Genomic DNA, 11022 nt, shown 5'->3' on the forward strand with positions numbered 1-11022 from the left:
AGACCCCCCAATAGGTATAGGACCTAACGTAGTAATAAATAACAATCAGAATAAGACAGAAGCTGTTACTGTAGGCCCGACCGAAGCAAGCCCTTATATTACCGAATATGGCACCCTTTGGAAAATAATTCAGTCTAGTTTCAAGGTGTTAAACAACACCCACCCAGAATTAACTAAGGAGTGTTGGCTATGCTATAATATAAGACCCCCTTTTTATGAAGCAATAGGGTCCGTAGCGAAGATTAGGAGAAGAAATGGGACTAACCCAGCAGAGTGCCTATGGAAAAAGGGAAGGCCTAATGTTCCAGGGATAACTCTAGCACATGTTACTGGAAATGGTGTGTGTGTGGGAACTATACCTCTAGAAAAACGACATCTATGTAATAAAACTATAGAAGTACAAAGTCAGGAGAAACCCTCAGACTGGCTCCTACCCGCAGACAATGCTAAATGGATATGTGCCAAATTAGGGGTCACTACATGCTTATCGACTAAGATATTTAATCAAACCACCAATTACTGTGTACAAGTAATTATAGTTCCACGAATCATATATCACCCTAAAGATTATGTGATCAGTCAACAAGAAACCTCTGAACATCACCTGATTAAAAGGGAGCCATTCACAGCCCTAACCGTTGCAATGCTATTAACTATAGGAGGGGCCGGGCTGGGGACTGGAGTAGCATCTTTAATAAACCAGCCACAGGGACTGAAAACCCTTAGACAATCTGTGGATGAAGATCTACAGAAAATAGATGAAGCCATCAATGTGCTTACAAAATCGGTACGGTCTTTATCAGAAGTAGTGTTACAAAATAGAAGGGGGTTGGATCTTCTCCTATTGCAGCAAGGGGGACTATGTGTGGCTCTTAAAGAACAATGTTGCACCTATGTTGATCAAACGGGGGTAGCAATAGATACAATGGCTGAACTAAGAAAACAGTTAGAACAAAGAAAAAGAGCCCAGGAGTCTCAAAGAAGTTGGTATGAAAGTTGGTTTAATGGTTCCTCCTGGTTCACTACATTATTATCCACAATAATGGGACCAGTTATTATGATAATATTAGGTTTGACCTTTGGACCCTGTATTTTAAATAGACTAATCGTTATCGTTAAGAACAGGCTAGAGGCAGCCCACCTAATGGTAATTAGAGAAAGATATGAACCCCTTGATGGGAAACCAGAAGAGGATGCTCTAGAATGGAGTCGACAAGAACTAAAACGGTTTAATGAGCAAAACAAAATAGTACAGTAAAAGAAAAGGGGGGACTGTGATAAAATGTTTGCTCATTAAGACCGGGATGTGGTAGCATTGTGGTGGAGTGCTTGTTCATTAGGACCGGGATGTGATGGTGGAATATGGAGGCCACAAGGGTTGCAGAACACTCTAATTTTATGGGTAGATTGTGTACTCTGCATAGTTACAGGCAAAGCGCGCCCCGATGGATACAAAGTTTCACGGAAGGACCAACCAAGGAACGACACACCAAGTGGCACGATCACGACCGACCAATTAAAGGACAATACACTCGGGATGGACCTTACAAAAGAAGTTGCAAGGGACGGGAAGGTGCGGCAGTTGGAGGAACGAGGATTCCCCTGTCGCCCAGCGCTGAATTGCCTTTTTGTTTTACCCGCTACAATTAATAAAAGTTTCTAATTGGAACATTATCGGCTCATTGCTTATAAATTGATGACATAAAGGAACGCTTCATTTTGTGTGTCTTACATTTGGAGGATCAACTGACAGCCTCTCTGGTGCGAAACACTTTGGCTATAGGACTTTCTTTGTCATCTAGTGTCATAGCTACACTTTTCTACATGTGCTTTTCCATCCAGGAATGAATCACTGCAACAAACCATAGGCAAGGAGGGTAACTTGTGCAGCTCTTATAGTCAGCTGGTGTCTGCAGGGTTACAGTGCAAGAGCACACGAGGCATGCAAGGAGTGAGAAAAGGGGAGGTGTTTGAAGAGATCTGGTTACAAAATTTGAATGACACAATTAGGTGGAAAATGCAAATAATCAGACTCATAAATGGCCTGGGTTGCAAAGGCCCACAGTGCTCATCCAGTTCCAGCCCCCTTCTTCCTATGTGCAGGGTTGCCAAGCAGCAGCCCAGGCTGCCCAGAACCACATCCAGCCTGGCCTTGAATGCCTGCAGGGATGGAGCATCCACAGTCTCCTTGGGCAACCTGTTCTAGAGGGCTGTTCCCTTCTGATTTACTGGAAATGTAGAGAGACATCAGAAGAAAAAAAGAGAAGGGAGGAGGTTCAGCAGTGCATGCAGGTGATCTAAATCTCATGTCCAAATCTGCTATCAGACTTCGAAATGTTTAGATTTATGATATGATATGAACTGATATGCCTATCATTTCCCAAGGCAAAATAGAGGGGAAAGTATTTTCCTGTCTTAATGAGGCATCATGATGGTCCCTGTGAAGGGCAAGTATAGTGAAAATGGGGAACTGGAGTAAGGTCTGCAGCAGACTACAGCAAAATGGTGTGACTGTTGTGATGTCCCTGCAGAGAAAGAAGACGTGTTTACAAACAAGGACAAGGTACAAAAGGAGGTGAAGGCTGTACTGACTCAAAATGCCACGCTGAGCTGTGAGGTGGCCCAGGAGAAGACGGAGGTGAAGTGGTACAAGGAGGGGAAACTGATCACCTCGAGCAAGAATTTCAAGGTGGAGTCAGAGGGCAAACAGCGTCGGTTGGTGGTGAGCCAGGTGGAGAAGAAAGATGCAGGGGAGTACAGCTGCGAGGCTGCTGGCCAGAAACTCACCTTCAAGATTCATGTCACAGGTGAGAGAAATTGTTTTGACTGTATTGAACCCCCCAACAAAGAAGGAGGGGAAATTTAAGTGGTTTGACACATTCAACCCCAGCATTCAGTGATGTAGACGGTGCTTAAATTCTGTTTAATTCGTGTGCTTTTCTGTTTGCCTTCTGAAGCTATGAACACTTAGGACTTGGATAGCCTCAGCTTAAGACAGGCTGGAAATAATTTGGGAATTTCCCTGGGGATCTCAAGTAGATGCAATGATAGCAAAATGAGAAGTCAATAATTACAGGGGAAATTAAAGGTTATTAAAGATATCTTCAGGGCACAAGCACACCCCTGCAAATGCTTCTTCCTAAATAGTCTCAGAGACAGCATTTGGTCACAATGCTAGATGGCAGCATTGGTGGTTTCTATTAAATTAAAGAAACCTGCACTTTAAAAGGTTTTCCCGTATTTTCTTTTGTTTTCTTCTCTATAGCAGGTGCAAAAGAAATGCTTAAAAATAGAAAGCCTTCAAGCTGGTGCTTTTCATTCCAGAAATGGAGGAAGACAGGCATTCTATTTATTAGGAGAGTCTGATAAGAAAGTGGAAAAAAGCTTTTTACCAGGGTCTATAGCTACATAACAAGGGGCAATGGTTTCAAAAGTGAAGAGGGTAGACTCAGTTTGGACATGAGAAAAGTTCTTCATGATGAGGGTGGTGATACACTGGAACAGAAGGCTGTACTGACTCAAAATGCCACGCTGAGCTGCGAGGTGGCCCAGGAGAAGACAGAGGTGAAGTGATAAAAGGAGGGGAAACTGATCATCTTGAGCAAGAAGTTCAAGGTGGAGTCAGAGGGCAAACAGCGTCGGCTGGTGGTGAGCCAGGTGGAGAAGAAAGATGCAGGGGAGTACAGCTGCGAGGCTGCTGGCCAGAAACTCACCTTCAAGATTCATGTCACAGGTAAGACAGGTGTTGTCTGAAATTCAGCAGAGAACAGTAAAGTAAAATCTAGTTTCTATTATACAGTGATCCAGGTGCAGTAGTCTGTGCTGAGGTTTTTTCCCTATACTTGATTGCCTGGGTTTGTAGCAAGTATGTGGTTTTAGTATGGCACAAAGACCTGTTTCAGTCTGTCTGTAGAATAATAATTACTGATATATGTACAATGGAAGCAATATTCAAGATATTATTCAAATCTCTCCTGTGCCTGAGATCCCAAACTGTAAGTCTTGTTCACCAAAACATTTGACTAAGATAAGTATGTGCAGTGAGGCTGGAGTGCATGTTCTACGTGCAGCCTTTCATGGCAGGAGAAGCAGGAACTTCTCCTAGTAGTACACTGCCTTTTTACTATGCCTTTATGTTGGAGGCTGCATCTGGATAGGTGAGTCTGCTACTCACAGTAAGAGACCTGGTAGAGCTGACTATTCCCAGAGCTCAAAGTAAGATAGATATCTGCAAATCACACACAAAGAACAAAGGACTGCGTTGGTGAGCATATTTCCTTTGTGCCTTTGACAGTCACAGTTGTGGCAATGGTAGAGGCCATGAGGAGTCTGTTCAGGAAGCCAGGAGTACTGTTCTGGGTCATGAAAAGGCAGCCAGTGGTTTGACTATCACATGTTTATGTGTTTTGATGTTTCACAGTGGGTCTTAAGTAAAAGGAACTCAGGTTTTGGTTGCCTGCAGGACAGATGTTCTTTTGGGTTCAATATGTTTGCATAGTGACTTGCAACCATGGGACTGGTGTTCAAGGACCCTCTTGGTTGCTTCAGTTCCTAGGTTCTTTCTTGCCTAGATTTGACACTTTGTTTCAACAGAAGAGCTGATATTCTCTAGTGAAGGCTATTAGTTTGGGCACAAGTGGTAACCTAAACCTGTTCCAACCTGTACATACAAACCTGCAAGATGGTCTCATTTCAGTCCCTCAGTCAATACTTTTTCTTTTCTTCCCTCAGAGCCAAAACCTGTGTTTATAAACCAGGAGCAGGTGCAGAAAGAGGTGCGTGCTGCCCTGGCAGCAAGTGCCTCCCTCAGCTGTGAAGTAGCACAGGATCCAAGCGAAGTAAAATGGTACAAGGATGGAAGACTGCTTGCCACCTCCAGAAAGTTCAGACTGGAATCTGTGGGCAAAACACGGCGTCTGGTTGTGGAGCAGCTGGAGAGGAAAGATGCTGGAGAATACATCTGCGAGGCTGCTGGCCAGAAGATGACCTTCAAGTTGGAAACAACTGGTGAGCATTCGCTTTGGGAGCACTAAGCAGCTGTTTATGTGGCTGAGAGGAGGACTGGCTGTCTTCTACCCTGTGGGCATGGAACAGCCACAATTCCCCCTGAGGGAATATTTGAATATATTAATTCCTTTGGCTATGTTAGAGCTCATCATGAGGTCAGCTGATGTTCTTTAAATGCTCGGAGTCTAGCAATGTGGGGAAGTGGACTGCTATTTGCTGTTGAGCTTTAGGCTAAGAAGCCTGATTTTAGAGGACCTGACTTCCCCTTTCCCTTCCCCTCTCCTCCCCTTCTCCCTGGACTGAGCCTGCATGGTTTGAGAATGATTTCAGATCAAGGTAAATGAGGAATAGCCATGTGAAAACCTGTTGTTTTACTGCACTATAAGAGACACTTAGTCAAAAGACAAGTGTGTGTTCCAAGCTTGAGATTGCAGGAGATCCTAGAAACAACTCAGCTGCTCAAACCTGTAGTCTGGCTGAATATTTTATTGTCAGTTATGGTCATAAAAGGGTCATGGGTAAGTTGGTCCTTCTTGTGATATACTTCTAGGCTTTCATCAGGGAAAAGCTTAATTAGTCCAAATAATCATAGCAGAAAGCACACCAAGAGCATGAGAGTGAAATTTATACTTTCTTGACGTGAAGGAAAATTTTACCTGGTTCTGCCATTCCCAAAATGTTTGTTTCCTTATGACAAGAAGAACTTTGCAAAAGTAATTTTTTTTTTTCAGTCTTGTGTGCAACACAAAAAGGGGTAGAATCTAGGAGGCCACCTGAAATGTTTTTTCCATCTGGAAGGATCCATTTAAGAGCACCCATGGACCTGGTTATGAACAAGTTTTCTTCTTTGCAAAGGCTGTTGCTTAATTAGCAGATACTGTACCTGGGAGAGTGTGAAAGACAGAACTGTTTTTCTTTTATTGTCTCAAAGTTTGCTTTCTTGAGGCCTTTCTGATGATAAGACTCTGACAGGCAACTGCTAACTATCCAGGAGGGTGAATGGTGGGTGTTATCATGCCATCCCTGCTTAGGACTGCAAAGATAAGCAGGAACAAGACAAGCAGTCTTTTCCAGGGGTGCTGCTGGGAGGAGCAGACCCCTGCAGAAGGTGGTAAATCTTGTGTGTGGCAACAGAGACCTCCAACCCTTGCTGGCTTATCTGTGGGACAGGAATGTCAGAAAAGTTAGTTTTAAATCATTTTACAAAGAAGTGTTTGTTAAGAAGAAGAAAAACCCCCACCGAAATGGGGGATAAAAGGCCCTCGCTAAACTGGGGACTTTGGAGACAAACTCCCAAAGACACCTTTGACGGAGAATTCCCTGAGGGGAAAACTTTGTCGGAAGAACCCCGGGACCGGCTTGCTGCGGAACTCCCTGGCTGTCTCCCATCCCCTGCGGCGATCAGACGAGTTCCTGAGATCAATGGACCTACTGTGTACCTCACTGGACCCACGGTGGTGACTATCTCTTTCGCTCTCTGCAAAGACTCCTTGCTTACATTTCCTACTTTTTCTATCGCCTACCTTCCCTTCCCCATCTCCCTAAAAATAGCTAGGACAATAATAAACTGGTTGGACCAACATTTGAACCGTTGCTTCTTAATCTCACGCCGGGCATACACATATCAAAGAACCTTGCCTCCCTCCTACAAATTGGAGCGAGACAGAGAGGAAGAGGGAAGTAACTTGTTTTGGAAGTCCTGATGCTATTCAAGCATTCAAGGCCAGGCTGGATGGGGCTTTGTGCAATCTGGTGTAGAGGGAAGCATCCCTGCCTACAGCAGGGGGTTTGGAACTGGATGATCTCAAAGGTCCCTTCCAACCTAAACCTTTCTCTGATTCCTTTGATGATTCTGTTTCTCAGCTGCTGGTGTGAGATCTCCAACCTCTCCCCGTTGTCTTTCAGTGCAGCAGATGAAGCTGGTGAAAGGTCTGCAGCCCCTGGAATTCCCTGAGAAGGGAACTGTCACCTTTTCGGTGGAGGTGTCCCATGAGGATGTGGAAGGGACTTGGCAGAAGGACGGCGTGCGGCTGAAGCCTGCACCAAATATCACGATGGGTGTCCAGGGGAAGAAAGAAGATGACCTTGAAGATGCAGGACTCATTTCCTTTAAAGCAGAAGGCATTAATTCATCGGGGAGGCTCACTGTGACAGGTATTGGTTGGTGCAAAGTGTCATTATCTGCTCTTGTCCCAGATTACTTGAACAGCAGAACCAGCTTTCCTTCCAGCTGCAAAGAATGTTATGCACTGGGCTATTGCCACCAGAGTATCCGTGAAATATCAAGAGGATTGTTGTAACATGATTGTATCTAGCACAAGTAATGATAATGTGCTCAAATTCCAACTAAATCCACATCCTTCTTTCTCCTTCTCAGAATTGCCTGTGAAAATCAGCAGACCATTTGCAGACATTAGCGTCATTCAGAAGGACAAGGTCACGTTTGAGTGTGAGCTGTGCAGGCCCAAGGTGGACATCAAGTGGTTCAAGGTATGGCATGTAATGGTTTTTTCATTTCTGACTTCTCTGGAAATGAATGAGAGCCTTTAATTTCACTTCCAAGGGATGCGAGTCTGAGCTTTTGCTTGATAGCTTTTGCACTGCTCTCTTTTCTTTATGCTCTTTTATTTGCCCAGATCAGCACTCTTTGTTATTATGTCCTGAGTTCATTTATCAAGTTGAAATTGAAGTTTGTTTTGGTTTTATTGTGAACTTTTTAGGTCATGCTGCACAAAATATTGTTGGTTGAACTACAGTACAGTCTTGAGCTTCAAGTCTAACACAGAAATTCTCAGCCGGGATTTTGTAGCCTTGTTGTGAACTGGGTTTTTGGGGTGAAATCTGAGTTTTCTTTGCACCTGACAGTGTGAGAATTTGCTCTGGCACTTTGTGTACCTCCGCGGTGCTCAGCTGTTCCTTCCCTTACTTGGGGATAACGTCATTTATTCAAGGTGATGTCCAAACAGGCTTGTTAACAGTCCTCTGCAGTGCTTTAAGCTGTCATAGGTCAGCCAGAATTTCTGCATGTTCTATAGCCATTCCTACATGTTGAAAACACTGCACTGTGCTTAAGCTTCAGCATATGTTCCAGTAAGCACAGTTCCATTAATTCTAGGGGAGTGGGTGAATTAAGCATAGATCTGAAGGCTCCCTTTGCTCAGTGCAGAGATGGAAGGACTCATGGAGATCTGACTTGATATTTTCCCTTCTAGGATGGGAAGGAGCTCTGTCAAAGTAAAAAAGTGGGCATTACTTCCCAGGGAAATAAGAGAAGTCTCATTATTCACAAGTGTGAATATGAAGATCAGAAAACATCCACATGCTGAGCAGCCTAAGACAAGTTTAGGTAGTTGGCAACAGGAGTAAGGGGGCTCAGGAGGACACTGTAGAGTAGTGTGAAAAATGAGCAAAGAGAGTTACTAATTGATGCCTCTTGGAAAGTAGTCCAAGAGTGGTCCTCTTCATAAACTCTCCTCTTGTGTGTGGTTTTATCTTTCCGTGCAAGTGGCTTTTGGTTTGATTCAATTGCAGTGTAGATCTCTGCATTCCTGTCCAGTTTTTTGTTTGTTGTTTTGGAGGAGAATTAGCACAAAGGGAAGCTGTTGTGTTAGAGTGGACCAGGGTGCTGTATGGCTTGTCTCTAGGAAAACTGCACAGAGAGTTGTGTGCCATGAAATATTTGTCTTCTGTGGTCCGTGTCAGCAGTGTCAGAGTTAACACCTGTCTGTGGCTTTGTGCCATTTAGTACATAAACCCACACTTGGCAAGTCAGAGAACACTACCCTGTGTACTGAGCTATCAGCCAGCATCTGGTAGAGGCTGGGTAGAGCAGGCAGGCCTCCTCTAAGTGACAGCCAAAGGGCCTGTGAATGCCTCACCATGTCCGTGCTTCCCTCTGTAACAGGGAAGGTGATTCTCACAATTGGGGTAATAAACTGTTCCTGATGCAATGAGGTGTTCATAACAAGTGATGTGTAGATCTCCCTTATCTCATAATGTCTTTGCCTGCCTGCAGTGAATATGCAGGATACAGGATCATATACCAGCTTCTTTGAATTACTGCTCATGTCAGGAGATAAAATCTGCCTATTCTTTGAACTAACACTGGCGAGGGTTAGTTATTCTGGCTACCGAGAGAATGGCACAGCAGACTAAACTCTTTCTTTTCCTTCTTTGTCAAATGCCTTTTCATCCAACTGCGTGTCCCATAGATATTCAGAGCAGTGTTGGCTGAGGGAAGTGGAAATATTTATCTCCTGTGTGTATCTGCCACCCTATTTAGGCATGTCCCTCCTAGCAGAGTGCAGAGATTGAAGGAGTTGGATTAGGCAGTGGTTTCCCTTTTGCTCACAGAACCACTTGTTCTGTGGTCTCCCAGCTACCCTGTGCTCAGTGGCCTATGCAAGATGGAGCGGAAAAGGCACATTTTATGAACAAACAGGAACCTTTCTGGTCAGATTAATACCTGTGCTCTTTTAGAGAGATTTAGGTACTAGAGGTTTTATGTACTGGAATAGGCTCCTCAGAGAGGTGGTTGAATCGCCATCCTTGGTTGTGTTTAAGAGCCATTTGGATGTGGTACTCAGGGATATGATTTAGTGTAGGGTTTCTAGAGTTAGGGTACTGGTTAGGCTGTGGTTGGACTTGATGATCTTCAATGTCTTTTCCAACCTGGGTAAATCTATGATTCTATGCAGGAACTCTTCTCCTGATGTTAATCCAAGTTGTATCCAGGCCCTTCAGAAGGAAAAGGATATAGCAGCACAGAAATATGGTCTGATTCTGACATAAATAAGTGCAGACCTGGAGAGTTAAAAGGGATTGTGTGATGTTCAAGGGATTTTGAAGCAAAGATGTCCCCTAGGTAAGATTTGTGGCTGACATTCCCCATACATTGTTTGTGGGCACACAAGCTAAGGAGAGACTAGTGATGAGCATGCAGAGAAGCCAATGGTTCAGACAGGTTTGTAGTGACACGACATTGTAGAGTTCTGTCTCGTTCTCCTTGGCATAGTTTGGAAAATAAAGATGAGGTGATTGGTGGTAACAATATCGCTTCATCAAGGTCAAGCCATGCCTGACAAACTTGGTGGCCTTTCATGATGGAGTAACAGCATCAGTGGATAATGGGAGAGCAACTGACATCATCTACCTGGACTTGTGCAGAGCATTTGATCCCGTCCTGCATGACATCCTGGTCACCAAAGTGGAGAAAAATGGTTTTGATGGATGGACCAGTTGCAGGATAGGGAACTGTCTGGATGGTCACACTCAGAGAGCTGCAGTCAATAGGTCAGTCTCCAGGTGGAGGGTGGTGTTGGGACCAGTGTTCTTTAACATTTCTGTAGGCAACATGGACAATGGAATCAAATGCAGCCTCAGCAAGTTTGCAGATGACGCCATCTGCAAGTATTTGGAGGTAACCAGCTGCAGTGAAGTGAGCGATTTCAGTGCCTATTTCTGATGGTGGCAGTGAGTTCAGAAGTCACACTGAATTGATGGTACCTGTTTCCATTCTGACAAAGGCTGTAGTTGCAGCTGACTTCCCGAGGCTGCCATACGTGGTGGTGACGCAGCCTTGGGCTTGTGCGTTTGCATGACTCCCACCTTTCCTTTCTGTGTCTTGCAGGTCAGCTGGTGCTGGAAGCGGCCGGTATCTGAGTAGGAATGAAGGTGAGTGCAGGAGCAGCTGCTGAGGGGAGGAAGGAAGTCCATGCTAATGAGCTCTGAAGCATCTGCAGGTCCGGTACCAGAATAGGCAGCAGTGATGCAGGGGGCTCCCCAGCAGGAAGCTGTCTGATCCAAATGCTTGCTGAGAGTTTGGAAGCCCAAACCCTTATGGTCTCTGTAAGGGTGGCTAATAAAAAGATGTTAACAAAGATGGTGGTAAATAGTCAAAGGTTATTAGCAAAGGGAAACTCACCAATATCGATACCTTGACCAGAAAGCTGAGGCAGTCTCAACTGGGGAGCAATCTCCAAGAGATGCTGCCTCAGTGGTGGTCAGCCTTTAAAT

At 44.6% G+C, this 11022-nt stretch overlaps 1 protein-coding gene across 1 annotated transcript; it reads left to right on the forward strand.

Annotated features, from left to right (window-relative positions):
* Positions 1-4734: 4734 nt before the first annotated feature.
* On the forward strand, positions 4735-10806 carry LOC146755363 (obscurin-like protein 1). The gene is made up of 4 exons (XM_085525653.1): positions 4735-5007; positions 6913-7161; positions 7385-7497; positions 10637-10806. Exons 1-4 carry the CDS (start codon positions 4983-4985, stop codon positions 10670-10672), a joined length of 423 nt encoding a protein of 140 aa, XP_085381779.1. The 5' UTR covers positions 4735-4982; the 3' UTR covers positions 10673-10806.
* The last annotated feature ends 216 nt before the right edge of the window (positions 10807-11022 follow it).

Source organism: Coturnix japonica, chromosome 33 (assembly GCF_054131305.1).
Source record: "Coturnix japonica strain WE chromosome 33, WE-NBRP24, whole genome shotgun sequence".
Lineage (NCBI taxonomy): Eukaryota > Metazoa > Chordata > Aves > Galliformes > Phasianidae > Coturnix > Coturnix japonica.

Bases quoted from the DNA above. Each gene is read 5' to 3' on its own strand.
- LOC146755363 (XM_085525653.1), top strand. From the start codon at position 4,983: ATGACCTTCAAGTTGGAAACAACTG. The intron at 5,008-6,912 runs GTGAGCATTCGC...GTTGTCTTTCAG, and splicing joins CTTCAAGTTGGAAACAACTG to TGCAGCAGATGAAGCTGGTG. The intron at 7,498-10,636 runs GTATGGCATGTA...TGTGTCTTGCAG, and splicing joins TGGACATCAAGTGGTTCAAG to GTCAGCTGGTGCTGGAAGCG.